This window comes from Astatotilapia calliptera, chromosome 19 (genome assembly GCF_900246225.1).
Source record: "Astatotilapia calliptera chromosome 19, fAstCal1.2, whole genome shotgun sequence".
NCBI classification, from domain to species: domain Eukaryota; kingdom Metazoa; phylum Chordata; class Actinopteri; order Cichliformes; family Cichlidae; genus Astatotilapia; species Astatotilapia calliptera.
In genome coordinates, this window is record NC_039320.1 from 24838495 (window position 1) to 24864630 (window position 26136).

Here is a 26136-nt window from a genome sequence, read left to right on the forward strand (position 1 = left end):
TTTGTGCTGCTTTTACACTTTTTTCTCCCTTGCAGATCAAACAGTGTCATCTTATTGTAGTTATTTTTGAGCAAAGGCAAGAGGTAAGATACTTACCATAAGTTTCACTAATGGATGTGGGATGGGCAGCTTCCACAATGGAGGTAGCAAGATTACAGACGTATTAGAGCTCTGGGCTTCTTCTTATTGGGTTTAGGCAAAAATGGCAAAGATGATGATGGCTCTGTAGTTTGTTACAGAGGCACATAACACGTCTTGGCTGCAGGTTTTTTTCTGGGTTTGTTTGCATGCGCAGCAAATACATACAAATTAGGTGTATATCTTTGGCAGGAGTTAAAACGACCTCTTTGTTTCTGTTTTTCTATGATGGACAGCAGACACACTGATGCCACACCTTTTGCACCCATATAAACTGTATAAAGTGAACATAAATGTGCCAAGAGGTTCGTTTTCCTCCCACTCAGAACTTCTGTAAATAATAAATAAATAAATAAATAAATAAATTCAGCCACCACCCAGTATTTATGGATGCCACTATGCTTCCTCTTTCTCTTTCTCATTCTTCCTCACTTCAAAAGCACAGGAGTGGGGTGACAGGCCATGGGGAGGGGGGACCGCATTGTTAATTGGCCTTTTCAGCTGAACAGAGAGGTGAAGGGAGGAAGAAGAGATGAGGACAATAGAGTCCCACTGCCTCTTCAGAACAAGAGGGATGCGCCGTTAAAAAGATAGACCGGCCGATGCACACAGACCTGCAGCAGGGCTCTCCTCACACAACCCCAAACTAAGCGAATGAGGCAATTAATCATGTGGCCCGCAGCTAACCGAGTAAACGGTCTGTAGCCTCGATATAGACTGCGGATAGTTAAAAAAATTCTCTCCTGGCTCCATAGCATAGGGCTGTGTCAGGATTTGAGGCATGAGGTGTTACCAGACAAACAGTTCCCTCACATCTCATTCCACTGCTGCCGCGGTTCAGTGGAACGATAGGTACTCTTTTTCCACTTCAATAAGGGGATGAAGCTCAATTAGCATTTCACAAGTCCCATTTCCCTCCTCTATTGCAACCTTCCCCGCCGAGCCCATGCTTTCTCTGGGGATTGTCCTGTTTTGGGCCCTTGTTGCCGTTGGCAGGGTGACAGTATTCGAGTGTGCAAACTTGTGCTATTGTCCGCGGGCCAGAGGGAGCCATGGAGACCCCATAATATGACACAGGAAAATGTTTGCTGATGGCAATTCTATGGGCTTTGTCCGACTCTTTCTCCTTCATGACGACTCGATTTAAGTCTCTAAATGTTTGACTACAAATGCAGGAGTGCTATCCAGCTCCTTTCCCTTTGTCCCGCGAGGTTTGAATGAGTAATTCAGCCTTTGTGTCGCTCGATTGAGGGGGCAAACAGAAAGACAAGATTCTTGAGCCTTCAAGACCCTTTCCATGGTTATGCACTCTTCAGATCCCACCACCCCTCACCAAATCCTACAGCTGACATCACTCTTGGGGAGGGAATAACGGGCTTATGTGTTAGAAACTCAACTTTAACCGCTCTGATGTCAGGTTATAATGCACGCATGCTCGACAAGAATTCGCACTAGTTTTTTAAACGCACATTTACCATTTTCGGAGTAGAAATCATCTTGTAGGAGAAATATTGCATCCCCTCAGCGGCTTTCCCCCCTCCAGATCTCCATGACAACAATTTGCGATGGTGAAGAATTTGATACCAGGGCGCTTGGAGGCTGATTGGGGTGCATTGTAAGAGGCCTGGGGTCGCTGATTGGTTCAAGGGAAGCACCATAACTACAAGGAGTTTATATTCATTCAACTTGTTGAAGTGCTCCTATACTGCAGCCTGGGAGAAGTCTGAGGTTAGACTGAGAGAATCCGGACTGATCCAGCAGTGGTGAGTAAAAGGTTACTAATCTCTAATATCCAGCATCCCGCTCATTTGAGGCTTGATTGCGTGACTCGTGTGTTTCTCATTTCTCTTTAGATCCTGACGGTGGATTGCATATTTTAACATGGACTGAACAAACCCTCGATACAATATGGCAAATGCAGACAGTGAGGTCAAAACTTTACTAAATTTTGTAAATTTGGCATCCAGCGACATCAAGGCGGCCCTAGATAAGTCCGCTCCGTGCAGGCGCTCCGTGGATCATCGGAAATATCTCCAGAAACAACTGAAGCGCTTCTCTCAAAAATACTCCAGAGTCCCAAGATGCCACACACACAGGTCTGCGGAGTATAGGTGCGCCAAACCGATGGGGTCTGTCCATCAGAGTGTGGCAGAAAAGGCCAGCTCTGGTGCGCAGGATGTGGATCAACTGGGGAGCTCTGTGGAGCAGGTGCCTATGAGGAAACGCCAGCTACCGGCCTCATTTTGGGAGGAACCTAAGTTGACCCCAACCAAGAGGGAGCACTCATATTTAGGAATGAAAAGGAGCCATGCAGGCACATCGGAGGGGACTGAGAATGAAAAGAGGAAACGAAGTTGTGATGATGATGCAAAGACCGCAATATCTGCGTGCAGCCGGCGCAGCTCGGCGGATAAAGAGACGCTGAAACTGGACGTGACCTCTCACCACTGCGTGAGTGTGTGCGGCTGTTGCCCTTTCCAGTACCACGGACACCAGATCCTTCACAATCACATTTTTGTCCCTCATCCGCCCCTGGGATTGTGGAGCAAAGCAGCAGGGACTGAGACGGAGAGATCCGAGCATCCTTATGGACAGAAAATTCACACGCACGTTGTTGTCAAACCCATACCGACCAAGCCCACCGCTCAGTCACCAATCTTCAGTGTGTTTGGATTCATTTAATTAACTCACTAAATGAACCCATCACACAAAACGCGTGTAAATAGGACTAATGACTTTCAGCGTTTCTCTTTCAGCATTTTAAATCGAGATACTTCCTCCAGCACTTATTGAAATGCTTCATCTATTTTTGTCTTTTAAATCTAAAGGACTAAATTGCACTGAATAATTTCATCATCTTCACTTTCATGCCAGTCTTATGCCTGAAAATTGACAGTAAGGTAAAAAGGTTTCTACTTTTAGGTGTCTACAGAGGATGATTGTTCTTTTTTAAGTCAAAAAAAGTCATAGAATGAATCCAAACATCCTGTTTTAGTTTCCTCTTTTAAGTATGAGAATCGCCTTTCTTTGTCAAAGTAATGTTTGATAGGCACATTTGAAACAATGACTTTTATTTTTAAATAAATGATTCAACTTCCCTTAAAAACTCCTTTGGGCACAAGATCATTTTTACCTTTTGCTAAAGCTTTCTCCAAAGGGAAAACACACACAAAAACACACACACATTTTGAAGGACAGATTAAAGAGGCTTATTGTCACTTCACATATATTATAAATAGATATTTATACACATAAAATTTCTTTGAGAGGAACATTTACACATTCAAGATATCAGACACGACTAAAAAAAGAACCACAAGAAGATAAATATAGTCTTATCTCTGAGGACTATATTGCGTGAGGTTCATTTTAAAGTCAGTCAACGTGGCTCAGGTATCTAATCAGTCTGTTTGGCAGAGGTACGCTTGTGATGGATCTCAGTCTGTGTCCCCCCATCTGGGTCCGAATCTTTAATCTACAGAGGTGCAGCAGTGGACATGGTGACACTAAAGACAAGACAAAAAGGAAAGATGAAGAGGCTTGTCGCTTGCTTCCTTGTGGACCACATTTGCATTCAACGGATGTGTGAGGACATGAAAGAAAAGAGTGAAAGAGACATGTTTCCATCTGATACTTACACAACTTCCTCTTGACAACGTGCCATTCTTCACGGCTGTCCAGCAGTTCAGTGAGCTTGCTGCACAGCTGAACATGGCCAACATACTCTAGCAGCAAGTCTATAATTGGCCCTGCCCATTTACTCATTACTGGCGTTGAGATCCACTCGCAGAACTAAAGAAGAAAATCATATAAAGTTACATTACTGAAAAAGAACATGCATATTTTTGTTATGACCAACTTTTTGCTCTTTTTGCATACCTGTGTTATCCTCTCTGAAGGCTCATTGCAATTTAGAGGAAGCATGCTGCCATTCTGCAAAGCATATCCATTACTGCCAGCAGTTATTATATCGGATTGTCCTGCAGCTGGGTGAGGGGCACTGCCATAAGCACACGTAAAACAGGAGAGCGCATCACAGCCATTGTCCAGAAGGCACTTGAGTAGAGGCAGATTATTCTGACAAAGTGCAACAAGAGCTGGGAATGTGGTAGTACATGTTGGGATGCTTGCATTTAAATCAGCTCCTCTTTCTAGCAGTAAAGACACAGTGCTGACACAACCCTGACGCACAGCCATCAGCAGAGGGCTGACTGGATCCAGGCTTAGACTAGCACCGGCATTAAGCAACACCTCTGCTGTTTCGGTGCTGCCGTTAGCAATAGCAAAGTAGAGGGCCGTAGTGCGTCGATCGGCATACTTGATGGAGTGGCTGTGGGGCAGTGTGGCGTTTACATCTGCACCTGTCTTCAGTAGCACAGCTGCTACAGTGTGTCTGTTGTGCTCTGCTGCCAGGTGGAGGGGGCTGATCCAACTGTGCCGGAGCATGGCTCGACTTGTCACCGAGACGAGCAGAGATACAATCCTGAAAACAAAGCAAAAGAATGTTAATGTAAAGTTAACACAACAAATACAGAGAAGTTAGAGCTTACAGCGCCACTTACAACATCCGCTCCATTGCATATTTTAACAATAAGTTTAGGATATGAATACAAATTTTACACACTAATCATTTTTTAAATTATTATTATAATTTCATCCATTTTGCAAGTGTTAGTATTTGAACTTACTTGTCATGTCCATACTGGGCAGCGATGTGCAAAGGCAGCAGTCCTGAGCTTGTCGGTTTGTTGGCATCTGCATTTTTAGTCAACAGAAGGGCCGCAATTTCCATGTGGCCATTTTTACTCGCTTCATGCAGCGCCGTAACCCCATCGCATGTCTGCGTGTTGACATCTGCACCTAAAATAAACAAAAAACAATCATCATTCTTTTATAACATAATTTCATTGAAATCATAAACATGAAAACCTGGAATTTTTTTGTACCTTTCTCAATAAGGTAACACAGTGTCCTCATCTGTCCTTGCTGAGCTGCTACAACCAGTGGAGCGATGGTGTAGGTATTAGATGGATTAATTATAGCCCCAGCTCTTAACAGTATCTCACAGATCTCTGTGTTGTTTCTCGATACAGCCTCATGAAGGGCTGTCCAGCCCTGGGCACACCGCTGGTTCACAGTGGCCCCATAAGAGAGAAGAAGGTTCACCATGTCTATGTTCTCAAGCTCGCATGCTGGACAGACACAAAAAGACACGAGTCAGCCTGGCTTCATATAAGCTGTTGTAAGAAATTCTTAGCCCACAGCTGTACCTTTGTACAAAGGTGTTTCTTTGCTCTTGCTGCTGATGTCAGGGTCAGCACCTGCTTCCAAAAGACACTGCACACAGGCCAAGTGTTCACAAGACACCGCAAGCAGCAAGGCCGTCTGCTCCTGCAATGTGCGCTTGTCTACTGAGCCTGGAAGGGCTAGAACAGAAAATACACGTTAAACAAAACAAGCACACATGACATTTTAAAAGTCCTCCCGCAATAGATTTACGTTTCTTTTCTTAACATGTGATTCATTCAAGGGTGACAAATTACATTTCTGGGATAATTCTTTGAGACTTTCAATCACCTACCCCTTAAAAGGGTCTTCAAGCACTCATCCTGTCCACAGTAGGCAGCATCATGCAAAGGTATCCATCCATCATTGTTCTCCTTCAGCACCCAGTGAGAAGAGGCTGTCAGATTTTTGACAGTTTCCACATCTCCTCTTTTGATGGCACAGACCACAGGATCAACATCCCTTGAAAGGAGAGAAAACCCCCTAAAACATTAAGTAGTCTGAATACAATCAAGTGTATTTTTAGAAAGACACCAGATCCTTATGGGAAAGGCAGCACTGACCCTAAAATCTGTACATTCGGTGATTATCATCATAATAAGCTGATTTTGCTCTCAGTAATCCAGGATGTGTGATTTTTATTTTTGCTATTTATGCAGAAGTTGCACACAAGAGCCACCAGCACCCTCACTCTGAAACACACACACACACACACACACACACACACACACACACACACACACACACACACACACACACACACACACACACACACACACACACACACGAACACAGGCAGCCTCAAATAGTCCACACAACAATAAAAGACTCACTCCGGCTCTGACGCGCCGTCGCTCTCATTGTCTCCTCTCCTATCCCCTCGCAGTCGCGACACAGCTTTATTACCGGCATAACGGAACTGAGACAAATAGTCAGAGTAACTGAATTTCGTCATTACTGAAGGTAGATTTCGCTTTTTTCCTTCCCAGGTCGTCGGCGTCGGCGGAGCAGCGCGCAGAGCCGAGCGGGGCTCAGCTGTGGTCTCTCAGATTATTTTGGGACTGTATTGTCAGGCGGCAGGATGACGGACTTATCCATATATGTCAGAAGACTCGGACGTTTAAAGATAAGAGAAACAGCCCTGGAGATAATGCAGTGTAAGGCCAGCTCTTTTCGGCTTTACTGGCTGGTTTCCAAGTTAGATAACGAGACTGATATGTGACAACTGCAGAAGATAAACAGAGAGCCCCACAACGAACCATTAATCACTGCTCCATTTTGAAAAGCCTGTGCACATTGACTGTATTATAAGCGATAGGCGGTGGCCTAATGTCACTAAAAAAAGGGAAGCAATACATAAATAAAAAAATAAAAATAAAAATAATTTTTTTGATAAACAGACTCCAAACGTCAACACATATATCTGTTGAATGTAACCCTCCACCACCCTAAATTCCCAGAAAAATACCGAGGATGTGACCTCTGCGTCCTTCGTGGCAGCTAGAGGCGTGGCCTGCGTAATAGCTTCACTCCAGCGACGAAGACACTGTTGTAGCTCAGGTAGCTTGTTTATCAGAAGATACCAGTGTATTAAATGATGCCAAAGATCATATTTTCCTTCTTATGTCTTCGAGATTTTTTACAATTTAAGTCCTGTTGGGGGCACCGATGAGCCAAGTGTCTTTAAGTGGTGTTTTTGCTCAACCATGTGAAGATGGGTGACAGATTAGAGGAAAAAATAGAACTCTTGACCGTATAATGAGGGGGTCCAGTGGCCCTGTTATGTTGTGGGATGGAGGCATTTTGTGGGCGCTGTTTGGGTTCACATGTCCTCTTGGAGGGAAGGGTGACTGCAAATGAATTCAAAATGAGTTCTGAGTAAACATCTTTATCCGCTTATGAGGGTGCCCTCTGGGTATCACGAGCTCTCAGCCTAAATATACACTTATGGGAGATTTTAGATAAAGTCTTTGAGGGAACATCTTTAGTCAGAATGGCGATCCATCACAGAGGAGAACAAATGCTAAACACAGTGGCGGTGTATGGGTGTCAGATGTTGACACACACACACACACACACACACACACACACACACACACACACACACACACACACACACACACACACACACACACGGCAATGTTATGCTTAACTATGAAAATGAAGCTATGAATCTATGTAAATCTAAATCAGTTTGCATACATTTCCATAACGGAATGCTGAATGTTGGATATAAAACTGTGTTTGTAATTCCGTTTTTATTGCCGTTTTTTTTTATCACTGGATTTTTAAAATCTTTTTTGTATCACTTCAAAAATGAGAAAATATATTGCAAAGAGCCAGGAAAAAAACCCACCCAAACCAAAAAGGAAACCATTTAATAATTAAATATCCAAATCAACCACAGAGACTACATATTTACTTAACTCTTACTGATCTGCATGTCCAGTCAATAAAATGCAGTAAAATAAAGATGCAAATGTATATTTTGGACATTTTCTTTCCTCCCCTGCTTGAAGAAAAATATGCTATTGAAGCAAAAATCTCAAAAGTGACCAGTCCATGAATAAAATCCACGTTATTATTCATCTGATTTGTTTTTCAGCCTCATACTTTGTCAGCCAACCATATGAAACAATGTGTAATAAAGCTTTCATCTATGATTCTACAGGCACCACATATTGATTAGTGCCTGTTTATGGCCTCACTGCAGCTCAGAACTCATTTGCTTATTTTGACTCACATGTTTGAGCATGTGGTTTGTGAGTGTCATCTAACCACTAAATCTCATTTAACAGGTTTCAGTTTCTCCACAAGAGCGAAAGGTTTTGCCACTGAACTTCAGAGACTCTCAAGGAAGTAAATCTCGGTGTACTGAATATTTGTGTTTTAACAAGTTGCTTCCCCATACAGTAAAAACAGTCTTGTAGGGACAGAAAGACTTCCTTAATGCCACCTGTGAGCACTACACATTAATGCTATTGGTGCTGTTTTATTTGTGTCTTTAAGGTTTAGACATCTTAACATTTGCATCACATGTATGGTAAAATAACTATAAAACGTGATGATTTCACCTCCACCTACTACTCAAATACATCCTTTTAATTAATGTTGTTTTCATTGAGCCGCCACAAAATAGCCCATTGAGGCTCTTCACCATCAGAAAACTTGTAGTAACTCTGCTTTTTTAACAAGCAACACTAAGGCAGTCAGCACAGACCGGCGCTTTTCTTTTCATGTCTCTTGTTTTCATCTTGACGGCTATTTAGATATACTGATACGTCACGGGGGCATTTCACGCCGTGCCATGCTCAAAAATGTCATGAATAACTATCTCTAATGTTTCACTGAAAAACAATTAGGAATAGCATTTGCGGTATTTGGTGACAAGATAATGTTAAATTGTTAAGCGTTAAGAAGTGATGGCATCTTTTCTTACCTGAGCAGGTTTGTTGTGGTGTTTTGTGAAGTGTGGAAAGTCAGGGAGCATCCAGCCAGCCTGTCTTTGATGTCGCTGTTTAGTCTCTGGTAAAGAGACCCAGCTTTTTGGACTGCAATCATCACAGGAGGAGATTTGTTGTCCAGTCTTAAGTGCAGAACACCTCAAAAAGTGCTGTTGTCTTTTTCATAGATGAGTAAACACTATTCACAATAGAAGTTGGAAAATAGAAGTTAGAACATCAACAGCAGCAATAAAATCACAGGCACAGTATAATACACACATCCCACGTGAATTAGTGACCTAACTCATATAAAAGAGCTGAAATCTGCAAAGGCAGAAATCAGAGAGCAGCGACTCAGGCAGTGAGGGGGGATGCCTTTTAAGGACATGTTCAGCAGTGTTATGTTCCACTTGGTACTGCTGTTCCAGAGAAGGTGCTGGTGTGTGTAGTGTTGTTAGTGAGTTATGCAACAGGAGGATAACAAAAAAACATGAAGCTGAGATTACAGGGCATGATTAATTTTACAAAACAATGACAGAGACAATTAGAATTAAATTGGATAGAAAAAATCCCCCCAAAAAACAGCTTGATAGACTCACCACATGACATTGTTCTTTCTCCTTATGCACAAAATATGAGTTACTTTGTAGAACAAATATGCTAATCCTAATCAGACGGTCTGAAGGATTCTGTCATAACATGCGTCACCTCTTGCTGCGACTGTGTGAAGTGCAAAAATGAGTCTGAAGAACAAGCAGAATGACAACAGATTGTTTCACAATTACTTCTTCCGAAATGTTTTTAAAAAGTGCTTCCTCTATTGAAACTGGAAGTGGCCTCATAGTTTTATGACGACGAACGAGTCCTTCGACATATTTATTTTCAACCACGCAAACGGGCTCTATTGCAAATTCCTGGGTAATCTGCGATCTTTCCCCAACAAAGTCAAACCAAAACATATGAAAACACATGTATGTCTCAAACACCTGCAAAAAAAAGCACCGTCCTGTCACGACATACTAACATGTCAGGACAGGAAACAAACAGGCATATTCAGTACCAGTAAATCAGTGACTCTGACAGTTTCTTCAAGCTTTTATGATAACATTCATGAGGTTTTCTTTCCCTGTGATATACCAGTGCATTTGCTCTTTTAAAAAAATTAATTATTAATTAATTATTATTTTTAACCAACATCCATATAGGACATGGACATAGAACAAGTAAAACAAGACAAGTTGAAACAGACAGGATAAAAGAGGGATAGCAATAAAAAGTAAACCCAAAATCAACCTGATTTATATGTGTGTACACACAAATGCACACAAGTCCACCTGAATAAAGAGACATGTCTGCACACATACCTACACACACACATATACAGATACATACACATATTCAAGGGAGGAAGAAAAACAAAAACAGGAAAAAAACATACATGCATGCACAGCTATACATGTACATAGTGACATATGTAGATGCACTTAAGTACTGATGGGCATTTTGATTTCAATTTTACAAAACAGATAGAGCAGTTCTGATGGCGGGATTCTTAGGAGGGAGAGAGAAAGTGGGAGAAAGATGGAAAAGAGACAAAAAAACAGCACATAGAAGTATGTAGGGTGTATGTAGAGCCTATTGTGACTTCCCTAGATTGTAATGTTGAGTATTTTTCTTGGGCTGTAGTCTGTCATCCCGGAGTTTCTCCCAAACCTTATCGGAGGAGGCCAGACCAGAGCATGGCTGCCAGGCAAAAACAGCCCCCCCACCCCCCCAAATTATATGGCAGTCAATGGTATTCTAGGTTTACATTGCTAGTTGTTGGATGTAGCTATTATGGAGCTTCCTTGCAGAGTTGTCAGGGACTTTTCAGCTGTAACTACAATTATAACAGTGATGGGGGTGGTTTGTTTATAATTATTAGTGGCTCTGCTCCAGTTCCAGATTTTTATTGGAGTGAACTCATTTTCGTGTCAAACCACTATTACCATTCAGTTGGTGCCCTTGTGTGTAACCTGTAGAAGATGAAGGTCTAACAAGAAGTGTGTAGGTCCTCTTGTGAGTGTGTGAGAAGTAATTCAATTCAATTCAATTTTATTTATATAGCGCCAAATCACAACAAAAGTCGCCTCAAGGTGCTTCATAGATACAGAGACAACCCCAACAATCATATGACCCCCTATGAGCAAGCACTTTGGCAACAGTGGGAAGGAAAAACTCCCTTTTAACAGGAAGAAACCTCCGGCAGAACCAGGCTCAGGGAGGGGCGGGGCCATCTGCTGCGACCGGTTGGGGTGAGAGAAGGAAGACAGGATAAAGACATGCTGTGGAAGAGAGACAGAGGTTAATAACAGATATGATTCAATGCAGAGAGGTCTGTTAATACATAGTGAGTGAGAAAGGTGACTGGAAAGGAAAAACTCAATGCATCATGGGAATCCCCCGGCAGCCTACGTCTATTGCAGCATAACTAAGGGAGGATTCAGGATCACCTGGTCCAGCCCTAACTATATGCTTTAGTTAGGGCTGGACCAGGTGGACCAATGTTAGTTAAGTAACATTTCCAAGATATAGGCTGAGCCCCTCGGAAGCAAACAGGGATCTGAACAGGGAGTTTTCGTGAAACGGCTTTTCAACTGATGTCCACGCTGTTCGTTTGTTAACAAAAGAAAAGTCTATTTATGGTACATCTCACATTAATCAGCCACGTGTCATTGGAAAAACATAGACTGATATCAGTGATGTTGTGTATCACTGCATTCAAAGACTATGTGTAGATAGATATCTAAGCTTCAAATGCCTGCAAAGAACAAGAAACAACCAACGTCCTGTAAAAACAAGTCAGGACAGGAACAACACAGATGTGTTCAGTACCAGGGAATCTGTACCTCTGACAGTTTCCACGAAGCTGAACATTACAGTTACTCTTATGTTGTAACTATCATGTTGTAACAGGGAATCCCGGAGTGTTTTTTGTATATTTAAAAGTGCCTTTGTTCTAGAGCATGACAGGAGTCACAGAAGTGGCGCAAAGTTGAGAACAACAGAGGTTAAGCGGTGCAACAGGATGGATGCCAAGGAGATTCGCCCTGGACTCATCTGTGGAACTGGTGTCGGATATAGTGGAGGAGTTGGGCCCAGTAAGAAGGCCTTTCCAAGCAAGCAAGACATAACTGGTGAAAACAGTGATTTCTGTAAGGGTTAGAGCAGCTGTTCAAGACTGTTGGACCTGTAAATACAATGTAAAAGTCAGACTTCTAGCTTGGTTTTAGCTTATTTTTTATATGCCCTGGGCTTGTTTTATTATAAATAAATGTTACGTTCTACTCTTGGGTTTTGGACTCCTTGAGTAGTTCAAGGTTCAAGGTTCAGGTTCAAGGTTCTTTATTATTTGTCAAATGCATAGTTATACAAGTATAACACACAGTGAAATGTAGCCTGACACGCTCCTCGACATGTGCAAAAATTGGGGGGGGGGGGGGGGGGGGGGGGGTTGAGGAAGAACATATATATATATATATACATACACACATATAGTATATACACTGGGTGAATGTGCAGTAGTAGCAGCAAGCAGGTGAATTCTGTACATTAATATGAATAGATATCTGACTGCCCTTTTATTTTTTAGCTGCTCTCCATCTTATGGAAAAGGTTCTTCCTCTTGCTTCTCCTTTTCCCTTGTTACAACAAACTACAACTTTGAATTCTTATCAATTTTAAATATTTTTTAAAAGCAGTAGGTTAATAACAACACACACTCAGAAATGTTACGGCTGAAATGAAATTTAATTACATGTAAACTTTACCTGTAATTTTGTTACATAAGTGCAATATAGATGTTACATTTTATGAAATTTGTTCCAATAAATGAACTTCATTGGTATAAATTCAAGCACATTTTTCTTTAATGATTCATTATTTGAATAAATAAACCTTTGATTTTGTATATTTCAATTATATTTTACTCAAAATTATTGTTTCATATTATAAAAGGTGAAGAATCTTTTTTTTAGTGAACGTCTTTAACCAAGTGTCTGTTTTCTCAGTAAACACACAGTTACAAAACTGGACTTTCAGTTAACACAATAAGCATGTGACACACAAACGCACAGGACTCACAAACATACTGCTGGACCAGTAACACAGCAACGCAAGTCCTTAATGTATTTTTATGTAGAAAACAATTAATGTGAATTTTGTGGTTTTAAAAACAATTATGAAGATAATGCGTGGTGGCATCAGGAAGTAAAATTAGTAAAATGTTTTACAGGAATGTAGTCGAGCAAGACTCGGCTCACTCATACTTGTTTTCTTTGAAAGCTTGCTGCCTTCTAACGCCAAGACAAGCTAGACAGCAGCTGCAGTCAGTCAAAGGTATCCTCAAACTCAGCATTGTGACGTATAAAGTGCAGTAGTCCAAACAACATACCAGCAGCTATTCCAGAGTTTTCCCACTCTTGTGAGACGCAAGGACAGTCCTGATGTCCTCTTATTTGTTACCTGTATGTGTTTTGAGAGTATATTAAATTGTCACTATGGTCTCCCGAGAGGAGCCTTTGATAAGAACAAGTAAAATGTCACAACTGCATCTCAAATGTTTTGGCTTGGCATCAAATCAATACAGGTCACAACGCCATCTACAAGCATCATCGTCCACGAGACTCCTGCCTGAGCTCATCTATCAACCTGTCCGACACTATTGCACACAAGACGGAGCTCAGGGCTGATCCCTGATGTAATCCCACCTCCACCTTGAACCCATCTGTCACTTCTACAGCACACGTCACACTGCCCCTCTATTCTCATATTTATTCTGCACCACCTTCACATATTTCACTGCCATGCAGCGAGACTCTTCTGGATCAATTTACTTCATTTTTCATGGCATTGTATATCATTTTCTTTTTGCAAATTTTCTAATCAAATGAATTTTGTGACTATCATTGTGACTTTCCTTGAATGCTCTTTTGACCTTCCTTTGCAGAATGATGGTAGTGCATACTTTAGCACCATCTACTGAGGAGGAAGAGTTTCCTCATGTGCATTTTAAATGTGACATTAAATTTGACCAAATTTACTTTTTCCCTTTTTGTTTAAGGTGGAAATTTGAACTTCTTCAGTTACAAAAATGAAAGTAATTATTTAAAGTTGAAAACTTAGTATATTTTAACATTTAACACATGCTTAAAGGTTGGGAAGCAGGAGGATTTGCCGTTTCCCTTTCTTTTTAATTTAGGTTTTAATGAATTCATAGAGCTCAATGGAAGTCATGTCAAGCTGTTAAAATCCGAATAGCAGCAAATTTTTAATGCGAGCTCTTTGTGGAGGTATCTACAATCCTTCCAGGTGTTTGTTTATTAATTCATAGCAATATTTAAATGTCCGTAAAACATAATTACACTAAGTTTTTAATTCTCTTTAAGCTAATTGAAGTAAGAATAACAAAGGAATGTAAAAAGGCAACAATAACTTTTACGGGTTTTTTGTAATTAAAGAATTTTACATTTCCCAGAAGCCTCTTTGTCTTTACTTTTTATCATTTCTGAGAACACAACAAGTAATTGCAAGTATGTGCATATGTTAAAGTATTGTTCTGTAATTATTCTTTTTTAAAAGCAACTAATTATAAGTAAAATGATCTTTAAAATGAACACACCGAAAGCTACAAGGACAACTCAGGTTTTCACAACATGTTTCAGGCTTTGCGGGAACCGGGACGGAGTGAGCACTCTTCGCGTTCTCTCGCTCTCACTCGGTCGGTAACCAAGCCGAGGCTTCCCTGCTTTTGCCATGACAACAAAGAAACGATCCCGGTACATTCCCTGTTGTTTGGCCCCTGGTCACTAGGTAACAGCAACGCGAATCCAAGAAAAAACATCCGGAAAAGATCCCCGATTGTTCTTCTGTTCGTTTAAACGAAGAACACCAGAAGACGCTTCTTTACGCATCAGAATTCCTGAGCGACAAATCCACTAAAAGACATGACGACGCATTCTCTTCCTTTTTTAGAGAACAGTCCTGGTCAAAACCTCCAGGTGGGAAATGGAGTAAACAACATTTTTGTGACACAGTCGCAGGACAGCAGGTAGGCCCGTGGTTTTGAGGAGCAGCAAGTTAGTCTGATGTCCCCATTCATACATGCCTTTACTGTCTTAGACTGTTACTGACAGTTTTCTCTTCACACACAGAAGGGAAGATGATGCCAATCACATACCAGTTTTAAAAGTGGTAAGATTTGTGCCTTCACAGAAAATAGTCTCACTTCCACAGGTTCTATTTCTTCTATTTCCTGCTTTATACCTTTAATTCTATTTGATTTTACTTCTCCTTTTAAACCACTTGGTAACTTTTCTTTTGAGGCATTTTTCATAAATGCACCCTGCAAAGGTTTCAGTATTAAAGCATCTGAGTCGTTCTGGTTGTGTGTGTGTGTGTGTGTGTGTGTGTGTGTGTGTGTGTGTGTGTGTGTGTGTGTGTGTGTGTGTGTGTAGCCTTCGAGCAGAGTCTTGGAGGCAGGAGTGACTACTTTGCAAAAGACCCTGGTTCTGAAGAAACAGGCAGAGCTGGATGAGGTGGAGAAGCGACTTGCACTTAAACGGCTGGATTTTAAAGCCTGCATGGAGGCCCTTGCTCAGCGAAGGTCTGAACTTGAAATAAAACTACAAGAGGTGAGCTGAGACCACCTTAAATGAGAAGCAGTAGTAGTTATCCATCATCTGAAAGAGACTGTCCTAATGTGGCTGGCTTTTATCTTTTCTTTTCATGCAGACTAAAGAAAAAGTAGGGAAATTTGAGAAGTTCGTAGCTGAGAATGAAGCAAAGCAACGCAGAGCGTTAAAGAGCTGTGAAGCTTCACGGGTGCAAAACATTTTTAAAAAGCAGCAGATAAAAGATTTGACAGAACAGCTTAAAGGATTCAGAGACAGGTGAGACCTTGAAATGTTGTTTTTCATTTAAAGATTTCTTTCATGAAGTTGTTTTTTAAGCCCGGCTTTGCCATGGTTTAATTTGCAGGAGGCAAGTTTTAAAGGAGAGAGTGGCAAAATACAAAATCTATGAGGATTATTTGATAAAAACACGAGATTATCTCCCCAGCAGTAAGTTCAAATGCTCATTATTGAGCCTTCAAATGAACTTGCTTTGTTTAGCCTGTTGAGTAAAGCACACAGTCCGTTTCAGATTACCTCGATGACGGGTCTGAATCTCTAGTCATGCCCATCATTCGGCGTCATGAGACCTTATCCATCACACACCAGGAGCTGCTGCAACGTTTGCAACGTATGGAGGCGGAGGTGGAGGAAGGCCAGCGGCAGCTGCAGAATATGAAGGAGGAACACAGCGTAAAGAAACTGGTCAGATATACAAATACGGATGTTAGATGTATCATGTCTTCATAGCAGTACTGTAGTTTATAGCGGTTGATGTGTTTTTGTATGTATTGCAGATGGCCAATAAAGAGCTGTCTGAACTGCAGAGTGAGTTAGAGACCCTCAAAGAGAAGAACAAGCAGGCAGAGGTTAACTTGCAGATGGAGCAAGACTTATCCAGAGAGAAGGTATGCCTTCCAGATTAGCTGGATGTGACCCTGCTCATTAATCTTGGGAACTTTGGATCAAATAATGTCATGTGTGCCCTTCATGTTTCAGGTTACAGAAGTGGGAAGACTGCTTATGGCCATCAGCAACCTTGCAGAACAGTGTTACCTACCAGAATACGGACCGCTGGAAAAGATGAACGCGCTGACAATGATGGACATGGTGAAGGTATTTACGTGCAGGATGAGATGATTGTTAGGGTCCATTTTTAGTTTACCCAAATCTTGACTGACCATTTCTTTCAGGAGTACATTCTGGACAAGGTAGACACGGAGAGGAGAGCGAGGAGGATGATGGAGTTGGGGAGTTTGATGACGAGCACAACCGCTGCGGCAAACAAAAGAGAGAGGGGGTCAATGAGAAGCTTTGGAAGTAAAACACAAATCAAAAGTTCAAGTAAAGTCAGCAGAAGGAGTGAGACATTTGGTTGATGTTGTAGTTTGAGTATTCATCACAGTGTTGTCTCTTATGGTTTGTTGAGAGTGGAGGTTCGTTCTTGAGGTGGGAAGAAGCATTTGCTACCACTTCGTAGCAAATGAAGTGTTACCAAAACCTTGAGAAAAAAAAAGCTTGTAGGAGAACATAATGTTTTTTTTTCATTATTTGCCTTTATAACATTTGTTCAGTGTTTAAAAAATGTGTGCAGCAACCTTTGCACTTAAGACGTCATAGACAAGGAACTGAAAACGTAGCTGTTTGAAATGAGATCCTCATGTTTAACAGGTCATCCGAAGTTGTAAATTTGGATTTGGGCACATTGTATTGTGAATGTTGCTTTTATTTAAAAAAAAAAAATAAAGTGGTCATAATCAAATTATGTAAATGCTCACTCAATCAACAGCAATCCACCACCTTTGCATCATGCAAAACACCAAAAACAAGCAGCCAATAAAATCTCCTTTGACCCTATTGCCTCACATTTCCCACGTTTCAGAGTTAAAACCTGTGATGCCACGACAATAATGTAAAAAGCTATAGTTTCTTGTTACTTTGGTGATTCGGATTGCTTACCCAAACCTATGACTGGGTGCCCCGAAAGCTTTATTGTAAGCACCCCACCAGCACGATGCATGAAAAATAGTATATGAACAATAAAAAACAATTTTAAGTACATTTTTAATACAAATATGATCCTATTTAGCAGATAAAAGCCTGATTCAGTACTTTCATGAGAAACTGAAGACATGGCTCGCACGCTATAAAAACCCCGATCTGGCCCTTTAACACAAGCACGTGGTTTCCGCAAACATCCGGTTTTTAGAAAGTAGGAACGAAAAGGCAACAATGTTTTGACACGCGTATTTCTTAACTGTCGTTACGGGTTTTTTATATTGTTTCCAGGTTGTTGAAATATGAAGGTACGTCACACAGTCAGGTAACTCTTGAAACTGCGGGGTTTTTTTTTCCAGGTAGTAAAACTGCTTGTTCGTCCACAGATGGAGGATGGCAGCTTGGTTTCATGTAGAGAGGACATTTCTTCGCTGTTCCCTGCGCAAATGCTGAGTGCCAAACAGCAAGTAGGCTATTTCGAAAAGGGGCTGAGGTTGATGTAGTGCAGGTGGTCACGGTCACCCCTCATAACGACTGTAGAATAACCGGACCTGTTGTCCTTTCTCAGGATCTGAGCAGCCAGTTTTCCGCCGTAAGAAAAGTTTGCGGCGACGGCAACTGCTTCTACAGAGCTTTCTGCTTCGCATACTTGGAGTCAGTCCTACACAGTGCCAGGGATTTGCAGAGGTCAGATTTAATTACTGCTGTCACTAATATCACCTGATTGAACAGCGTTGATTTGATAAGGGTGGTGCTTGTCTCGCCCCTCTCAATGTTAGGTTCAAGGACAAGATAATCCAGGGCAGCGCAATTTTGGTCTCTGCAGGATTTGAGGAGGATTTCTTCAGGCACCACCTGGACACGGTAAATGCACTCATATTTTTGTTTTTCTTCCAACAAGTTATTAGCATCTCCTCAGACCTCATTAGTAAAATAATGGGGGGGGGAAATGGCACTTTGTAGCCTGTGAGCTTTGACTTGCCGTTTGATGTGTATGTAGTACATGCATCGAACAAATGATAACTGTGTGTGTGTGTGTGTGTGTGTGTGTAAAAATATCCTGGTCATTAGACCAGGGGTCCCCAATCCCAGTCCACGAGGGCCTGCAGGTTTTAGATGCGTCCTTGATCCATCACAGCTGATTTAAATGGATAAATTACCTTCTCAACGTGTCCTGAAGTTCTCCAGAGGCCTGGTAATGAACTAATCATGTGATTCAGGTGTGTTGACCCAGGGTGAGATCTGAAACCTGCAGGACACCGGCCCTCGGGGACTGGGATTGGGGACCCCTGCATTAGACAGATGTCTGCTTCTCAACTACTTTTGTACTGATTGGACCATTTGCTTTGCGTCTACAATTTCAACTGCAACACTGTACAAAGATTTTAAATCACCCCTTATTTCCTTACATTTTCCTGGGAAAACGGATGCAGCATTTTACTGAAATGTGCAAAGTAATTGTAATGTAGACTAAGGTTAAAAAAAAAAAAAAAAAAAAAAAGTTTGTGCAGTGAGCTTTAAAAGTCAATATTTGGTATGACTACATTTTATTTAACACAGCCTGAACACTCAGGCAGCTCTCTTGCCATTTCTTAAGTCTTCATGGATAGTTCCTCAGGCTTTTCGGAGGACATCCAAAGCCCCCAGGTAGACCTTCCATGGTTTAGATGGCTATAAAACATTGTTTAATTAATCACACTATAAGACCTGTTGCCACTATTTTATTCTGCTGGAACCAAAATGGTGGCAGCAGGCTTAGGAAGTCTGAGTATGTATATCAACCTAATTCAGAATCTGGCCATCTGGATGTATATCTCTCTGTATTACACACCAGTTTGTTCTGATTTTAAAAACACAGTATTACTCCTGCGCTTCACCAGTTTGGCATCCTGCTAGACCTGTGTAGTTATTTTAAAAAGGTGCAGAAAATGACTCTTGAATGAAATCTTACAGGCACCATATTTTCTGTAAAAAAAAAAAAAAAAAAAAAAAAAAAGCAAAGTCTAATTGTTCCTCTTTCTGTTGAAGGTTCTTCAGGTTGTTGAGCAAAGCCAAGCAGATGTAATTTCACTATTCAGGCTCTTCAATGAGCATACTACCTCCGACAGTGTTGTGCAGTATCTCAGGCTGCTCACTTCAGCACACCTGCAAAACAATGCAGACTTCTTCCGCAACTTTGTGGAAGCACCTGATCTACATGTCTACTGTCATGAAGTTGGTATCGGCGTTGCTGCCATATACTGCATAAAGAACCTCTGAATTATTTAAAGTGGATAATTTGAAGGATTTTGATTAAAATCTCTTCTCTTCGTTAAGGAAGTGGAGGCTATGGCGATGGAGTGTGATCATGTGGACATCTCGGCTCTATCTCAGGCTCTGGACATCTCCATCCACATCGTCTCTATGGAAGGCGACGGACAACAGCTGGCTCACCACATCATTCCAGAAAATGGGGACCCATCCCTGCATCTCCTCTACCACACATCTCATTACGATATTCTCTACCCTCGGGCACAACTATGACCAACGAAACTGCTCGAATCAGGAATATTGACTCCGGTTGAATAAATTCCAACTGTGCTTGAAGACACTTACAAAATTAGATTTTTATAAAATCTTGCAGTTTACAGGAATCCATCATCTGGGGATGAGCATCTGTTGCACAATGTGCACTAAACATTTAGAGACTTTAAAATGCTGTTTACTTTTTTTTACCCTTTTTATAAATTGTGTCATTTGAAGTTTTTTAATAAACCTCTCAAACAAGTCATTTTGCCTTCTGCTTCTGTTTTTTCTGCCGTGGATGGATACTCTTCTCTGGTTTCTTCTGTGTTGAAACCCTGGTTAGGGCACTCTCCATCCCAGCAAGGGGCATTTGGGGCAGGGGGAGCTTTCCCATTTGAGTAGGATACTTGGTCTTCATTACATTCTTGAAAATGGGCAGTGAAATCAAACGCTTCAACTCCTTTTTCATCCCCTTCACCATCCTCTGCTGCTCTCTGTCTGCATCCTCATCATTTGCATTGCCTGTGGAAATGTGTGGACTTAATTTTCTGCATTGAAACTTTATTTTGAAATGCAAACTTGTTTTAAAAAGTGCTGGTTTTACCAAGTAATAAGTCATCATCCAGATCCACCTCCAGGGCTTCTGCTGCTTGCTTGAGCCAGGAGTTGTGGTGTTTCTCCTTGCTGTTGTAGTACTCTACCTTTTCAATTCTCCTGGCTAAGTTTACTCGCTCCTGTGGAAGAACCCAAGTTATATCAGTTAAACCCTTTAACATCAAAAATGGACAGGACCTTATGCTGATGGATCTCACCATGATTGCATCCATGCATCTGGTCTCTATGGGAAATGTGGGAAGCTCTTCGTCCTTTCCAAGACTCTTGCATATCTTTTTGAAGTTCATCATGTCATCTGGGCTTACTAGCAGCATACAGAGGCCCTCTTTAGTCGCTCTTGCTGTTCTCCCACTCCGATGCACGTACGTCTCAGATGTTCTAGGAACCTGGTATGAACAAATCACTTCTTGAGGAACAGTGCTCATTACATTGCTGTAGTTATAAGCCGTTGCCCAACATTCATCTTTTAAGCTGGTTTTTGTTGTAAGGTAAAGACCCTCCTATGAGCAAGCATTTGGCGACAAAACTCCCCTTTAACAGGAAGAAACCTCCAGCAGAAAAAGACTGATGTGCAACCATCTGCTGAAACTGGTTGGGGGTGAGGGGAGACAAAAGACACATTGATGAAGAGAGCTAGAGTTTAATAACAAATGCACAGTCGTGTATAAACACTGAGTGCATCACGGGAAACCTGCAGGGACTGTTTTGTGGCTAATTGATAACCTCTTATTCATGCTGGAGAATCCTTGGGCAACTGTTTAAGGGGTTACCTGGTAGTGAATAACATGCTGGACATTGGGGATATCCAGGCCTCTTGCTGCCACATCAGTAGTCAGGAGAACACAACTGTGAAGAGAAACAAAAGAAATGGCAATGTCAAAGCTAGGTGCCTTTAAAAAAATAAGAAATCACTAATGTTTTACAGTAAATACAGCTCAAGACTGCTGCTGATTACAGGAACTACAAAAACCATCAGGACTTGAATGTGTCAAATGTTTAAAATGTGAATACTTTCACAAATTTAAAAAATGGTTTTAAAGTAGACAAAGACAAAACTATTTCAGGCATTTTTGTGCATACTAGACGAATTCCTTACTCCCACAGTTAAAGTTTAGATGTCACCAGTGGCACACAGTTACTGGATAAATGCTGAAGACAACTTGATGTTGCTACTGCAAATGTGAGCACAACTCACTTCTCCCTCTCAGCGAACCTCTCCAGGTTTTTCAGCCGTTGTTTCTGGTGCATGTTGGCATGTAGAGGCAGCGGAGTACAGTCTAGTATAACCAGCAGAGAATTCAGCCTCTTTATACAGTCAATACTGTTGGCAAACACCATGGTGCGCCCAGGATACTGGAGCAGGAAGTAATAGAGGTAGAAGTCCTTCTCATCCTTCTGACAGTGGATTTGAGTCTCAATCAGTGTCTCCACAGTTGCCTCCTTCCTGGTGAGGTCAATGACTTTGGGCTTGGACTTAATCCCCACTTTCTCCATAAGAATTTCCAGCTTGTTCCTCTGGTCCAGATTCTTCTTCTTCTTTTGAAGGAGGCGAGTGGGAAGGCTGTGAACCATCGTCAAAGTGGCAGAGAACACAAAAGTTTGCCTAGTGGGATTGAAGTGTGTCGTATTTAGCATTTCCAGCAAATTCTCCAGCTCGGCAAAATGCCCTCTTTCTACCATGCGATCAGCTTCATCAATGACCAGACACCTGTGTCATAGGAAGAAGAGGAATTAAGAAAGGATAACAAAAATCTAACAAATAGGCCTGCCTGAAAGACCTTTACCACAGAACACAGAATCAGGCTCTTTCACACATGATATGATTTGAGGGTTAAAAGCAGTGTCGGTAATCGGTGAAGGAAAAAAAACAAAAACTTATTGTGATATTTTGTGTGGCGATATTGTATTGATACAGGAACACCAAATATTAATATTTTATTAAATACATTAAAATACTCTGGGAAAACTTTGAAAAGAGGGCTCGATTCACCTGATAGGAGGCACCCTTCCTACTAACAGGTGTAGTCTGATTTGGACTGACTGCAATCACTCTGCAAATAATTGTTATCTAATATATGAAACCAGACAGATAGCCAACATGTTTCCATGAGTCTGAATGAGTCTCTCAATGTGTACAGTTCATCAACTGGCTGCCAGCTGGTTCTATTTTAGTTATATTCCCATAAAAATAGGAAGGTCAATGAGCGCAAGTTAAATGTTAATAGTAAACTAAAGTAAAATAATAAAAAAATAATACTTTAGGAAATAACTTGCAGTTTAAAAAAGGTGATATATTTTATTGGAATACTCAGCATATCACAAAATAATAAAAATCATGATAATATCATATCATAAGTGAAGTACTGTGATAATATTGTATCGATTACCACCTCTAGCAAATAAGTCAGACAGTCTTAAATTAAGACTCACCTGAGCTGCCTGAGGTTGACCAGATGTGGGTGCCTCTCCTTGATCAAATCCCACAAACGCCCCGGAGTTGCTATGATGATCTCTGGCCTGCGTTTCAGCACTCGTCTTTGTTTCTGCTGTGCCATTCCACCCACCACTAAGGCTGTTTTTATATCTGCACAGCAGGAAAACATTAGCTATGCTGACATTTATACATCTCTTACGAGAAAACTTCTATCGTAACACTCTGATGAGCTATGACTTACCTGTGAATTTTGCGACAGCATCAATATGATGTTTGACCTGAACAGCCAGCTCCCTGGTGGGAGTGAGAACCAGTCCTAAGAGGGGCTGACTCTGAGCACCAGCAGGTTTTTCATCAAAATCAAAGTCTGCATTCTTGATTACCCGAACACATCCAAGCTGTTCATCTTCTACGTCGCTGTGTTCATCTTCATCTGAGTCTCCTTGATTCTGATCTTCAGCACCTTCATCGTTTTCTTTAGAAGCCTCCACTCCCTCCTCTTGGTCCTCTTCAGCTGATTTTGTACACTCATCTACAGGTGGTAAGTACAAACTCTCCACCTTTGTGACTGGTTCAGCGTCATCATTAGGTTTTTCTGGGCTATTCTTCCACTCCAGGATGGTATGGATTATGGGAATGCCGAAAGCCAGTGTCTTACCACTTCCTGCAAGTACAACATCCATATTAGCTCCACTTTTAAAAATCTGTGAACAGAACATGACACTATAAACCTATCACTTTTATCTTACCAGTTTCAGCTGCTCCCAGTATATCCATACGATCCCTGATAGCTGGAGGCAAACACAGGGCTTGGATCGGTGTCGGTGAACCAAATCCAAGACTGCTCAGTGCCCTCAGGACAGGTGGGGGGACAAACAGGTCCTTCCACGCACTCATGTCAACATTTTTGTCTTCAGAACCAGAAAGTGCAGCGTTTGTCCAATTTTTTGCCTTCTTGTGTGGGGCCTTTGTCACTTTATCTTGACTGGATTTTTCTTTTTCCAGATCTGATGAAGACTCTGGGTTCGGCTGTTCTTCTGGGACTGTATCCTGCACTGTCTGCTGCCCTTTCCCCTTTTTCTTCTTCTTCCTGCTTCTCTTTGCATCTTTGGGATCAGCAGTGATGGCTGCAGAATCATTTTCATCGGCCTCACCTGCTACCTCATCCTCTCCTCCCTCAGTGGCAGCATTATCCTTCTGCTTTACGTCTTGTGCAGAAATATTTTCCGACTCCGTTGCAATCCCTTTCTTGTTTTTCCTCTTTTTCTTGGCTTTTTTCTTCGCTGGCTCACTTGTGCTCTCCCCCTCTTTGTTCTCAGAGTCTCCTTTCGCTCCAGCCTCCTCGCCGTCACCAGCTTTTCTTTTCTGTGCTTTCTTCTTCTTCTCCCTTTTCAGCTCTTTTGCTGCTTTGGCCGCAGCCTCCTCACTGTTTATTAAACGGTAATCCGTGAGCTCTTCGAAACACACCAGACCCTCCAAGCCCTCCTCGGAGAAGACGCTGGGATCGAGGTCTATGGTTTTCCATTTGCCTTTCATGTCGATGCAACGTTTCGCTGGCTTCCCTAGCCCGGTGGACATGCCTTTGTTTTTCGCCTTCATCTTCTTTGTCTTCATTTTTCTGAAAAAAAGTAAAGGTGTAAAATAAGTGACTTTAGCCGACCTCGTGAAGTTCCTAACGTGTAGTTATTAAAAGCGCATGTGCACCCCACGTTTCTTAATGCCAGCGGACAACTATTAACCGATAATTAACAGAAACTAAGCGTACAAAGTCTCCAGTAAACTACCAGTTGAATTAGTAAGTACTAAAGTCTTACCTCGACTGAGTGTAGGCTCTCTTAGACTTCTGCTACGATTACAACAACGCGAGACACGAGGGCGCAGCCATGACAGTGTTGATCACGTGGTTTGAAAAACTTTATTTAAACAACAGGCGCTGTTTCAATTTCTCTGGTCATTTTTTAAATACGTAACCCCTTATACCGCCTATATAAACGTTTAGAAAAAATTAATAAACGTTTAAATAATAGCCGAGGATGTCAAGGGTTTCAGTTTATCAGCTTTCAGTTCAAGGATAATACGCTGTAATTTCTTAAGGTGTATTGAAGTTTGTGCCGAGGGAGTTGCTTCACTACAGTAGTATTTATTATTCGTAGCAAAGATAATTACAGTTATTTTTTAATGAAGGTTGTACCTGACAAACTAGCATATAATCTAGTACATAAATTAATAAACGCATTTGTGGAAAAGAAAGTTTTCATTGGGCTCTGCCGTCCTGTAAAATAAAATAAAATAAAATAAAATAAAATAAAATAACTACACCCTCATGTTTCAGGAGCTTGCGGGACCACCTTTAACGGCGTATAACTGAAGTAATCGTTTTCTGTGTGACTCTCTGGGAGTCTCCCACATCATTGTTTAAGAATTTTAGCCCACGTAGCAAGAGTACTCTTGCTGCAATTCTTGAAGGTTGCAGGCATTCATTCATACACAGCTCTCTTAACGTCCTGCCACAGCATTTCAGTCGAGTTGAGGTCTGGACTTTGACTGGATCACTGAGTCAACATCTTGATTCTTTCCTTTTTCAGCCATTCTGTTGTAGCTTTGCCCAAACCCGCAATGTTCTGTTTCATTACACATTGAAATTTGATCATTTGACTCATTTGCATACAAAGAGTTCACTTATGACTCAATGACCACAAGATCCCAAAAGTCCTTTGATATGATATGTTGTGTTTGGTTTTCACAAAACATGGCGTTGTGCATTGTGCACTTGGGTCTCATCTGTCTAAAGGGGCTCTTATGGTTTTCTCAGATGCAACTTTGAAAACTTTAGCCATGCTGTTTGATTGTACTGTCATGAACATTGTTTAACATGCAAACTGAGACTTTTAGAGTGGGTGGGGTGTGTGTGTGATCAGGTAAATGAAATAAATTTGTCTAGAGTTCCTCTTTTTAAAATTACTGTAAACAAAACCTTTAAGGCAAAAGAAGAATCTTTACATTTACAATTATTATAGTCAACCAGTAGCATCAGTTTAATAACCTGATAAGATGTGCATTATTAGAA

The 26136-nt window shown here is 41.4% G+C and overlaps 5 protein-coding genes across 6 annotated transcripts; 3 read left to right on the plus strand and 2 right to left on the minus strand.

Moving 5' to 3' along the window:
* The first annotated feature begins 1404 nt into the window (after positions 1-1404).
* LOC113012565 (protein FAM181A) lies at positions 1405-2840 on the plus strand. The gene is made up of 2 exons (XM_026152844.1): positions 1405-1901; positions 1992-2840. The coding sequence occupies exon 2, from the start codon at positions 2047-2049 to the stop codon at positions 2818-2820; it is 774 nt and encodes a 257-aa protein (XP_026008629.1). The 5' UTR covers positions 1405-1901; positions 1992-2046; the 3' UTR covers positions 2821-2840.
* A 660-nt stretch (positions 2841-3500) lies between these two features.
* Positions 3501-9176, minus strand: LOC113012564 (ankyrin repeat and SOCS box protein 2). Of its 2 annotated transcripts, none has more exons than XM_026152843.1 (8): positions 8864-9176; positions 5720-5886; positions 5409-5564; positions 5085-5330; positions 4827-4998; positions 4018-4621; positions 3777-3930; positions 3501-3644 (listed from the first exon to the last, which is right to left on the minus strand). In XM_026152843.1, the coding sequence occupies exons 1-8, from the start codon at positions 8983-8985 to the stop codon at positions 3514-3516; spliced, it is 1752 nt and encodes a 583-aa protein (XP_026008628.1). In that variant the 5' UTR covers positions 8986-9176; the 3' UTR covers positions 3501-3513. The 2 variants fall into 2 exon arrangements, with proteins under 2 accessions (XP_026008628.1, XP_026008627.1); XM_026152842.1 differs by lacking the exon at positions 8864-9176 and adding an exon at positions 6258-7416.
* Positions 9177-14638: 5462 nt separating this feature from the next.
* On the plus strand, positions 14639-17065 carry ccdc197 (coiled-coil domain containing 197). Its single transcript, XM_026152391.1, has 9 exons — positions 14639-14955; positions 15059-15098; positions 15362-15538; positions 15639-15796; positions 15885-15967; positions 16050-16222; positions 16315-16425; positions 16517-16633; positions 16711-17065. Exons 1-9 carry the CDS (start codon positions 14852-14854, stop codon positions 16894-16896), a joined length of 1149 nt encoding a protein of 382 aa, XP_026008176.1. The 5' UTR covers positions 14639-14851; the 3' UTR covers positions 16897-17065.
* Positions 17066-17685: 620 nt separating this feature from the next.
* On the plus strand, positions 17686-20283 carry LOC113012289 (ubiquitin thioesterase OTUB2). The gene is made up of 6 exons (XM_026152392.1): positions 17686-17823; positions 17902-17982; positions 18084-18202; positions 18295-18379; positions 19544-19729; positions 19832-20283. The coding sequence occupies exons 1-6, from the start codon at positions 17818-17820 to the stop codon at positions 20036-20038; spliced, it is 684 nt and encodes a 227-aa protein (XP_026008177.1). The 5' UTR covers positions 17686-17817; the 3' UTR covers positions 20039-20283.
* On the minus strand, positions 20248-24993 carry ddx24 (DEAD (Asp-Glu-Ala-Asp) box helicase 24). The gene is made up of 9 exons (XM_026152390.1): positions 24884-24993; positions 23819-24687; positions 23311-23733; positions 23066-23219; positions 21831-22343; positions 21406-21481; positions 20833-21021; positions 20625-20754; positions 20248-20542 (listed from the first exon to the last, which is right to left on the minus strand). The coding sequence occupies exons 2-9, from the start codon at positions 24681-24683 to the stop codon at positions 20283-20285; spliced, it is 2610 nt and encodes an 869-aa protein (XP_026008175.1). The 5' UTR covers positions 24684-24687; positions 24884-24993; the 3' UTR covers positions 20248-20282.
* Positions 24994-26136: the final 1143 nt, after the last annotated feature.

Bases quoted from the DNA above. Each gene is read 5' to 3' on its own strand.
- LOC113012565 (XM_026152844.1), top strand. From the start codon at position 2,047: ATGGCAAATGCAGACAGTGAGGTCAAAACTTTACTAAATTTTGTAAAT.
- LOC113012564 (XM_026152843.1), bottom strand. From the start codon at position 8,985: ATGATTGCAGTCCAAAAAGCTGGGTCTCTTTACCAGAGACTAAACAGC. The intron at 4,999-5,084 runs GTACAAAAAAAT...TGTTTATTTTAG, and splicing joins GTGTTACCTTATTGAGAAAG to GTGCAGATGTCAACACGCAG. The intron at 3,931-4,017 runs GTATGCAAAAAG...TTTCTTCTTTAG, and splicing joins CTTCAGAGAGGATAACACAG to TTCTGCGAGTGGATCTCAAC.
- ccdc197 (XM_026152391.1), top strand. From the start codon at position 14,852: ATGACGACGCATTCTCTTCCTTTTTTAGAGAACAGTCCTGGTCAAAAC. The intron at 16,426-16,516 runs GTATGCCTTCCA...TTCATGTTTCAG, and splicing joins AAGACTTATCCAGAGAGAAG to GTTACAGAAGTGGGAAGACT. The intron at 16,634-16,710 runs GTATTTACGTGC...CATTTCTTTCAG, and splicing joins CAATGATGGACATGGTGAAG to GAGTACATTCTGGACAAGGT.
- LOC113012289 (XM_026152392.1), top strand. The intron at 18,203-18,294 runs GTCAGATTTAAT...TCTCAATGTTAG, and splicing joins AGTGCCAGGGATTTGCAGAG to GTTCAAGGACAAGATAATCC. The intron at 19,730-19,831 runs GTTGGTATCGGC...CTCTTCGTTAAG, and splicing joins TACATGTCTACTGTCATGAA to GAAGTGGAGGCTATGGCGAT.
- ddx24 (XM_026152390.1), bottom strand. From the start codon at position 24,683: ATGAAGACAAAGAAGATGAAGGCGAAAAACAAAGGCATGTCCACCGGG. The intron at 21,022-21,405 runs GTAACCCCTTAA...TGTTCATACCAG, and splicing joins AGCATGTTATTCACTACCAG to GTTCCTAGAACATCTGAGAC. The intron at 20,543-20,624 runs GTAAAACCAGCA...ACATTTCCACAG, and splicing joins GGATGATGACTTATTACTTG to GCAATGCAAATGATGAGGAT.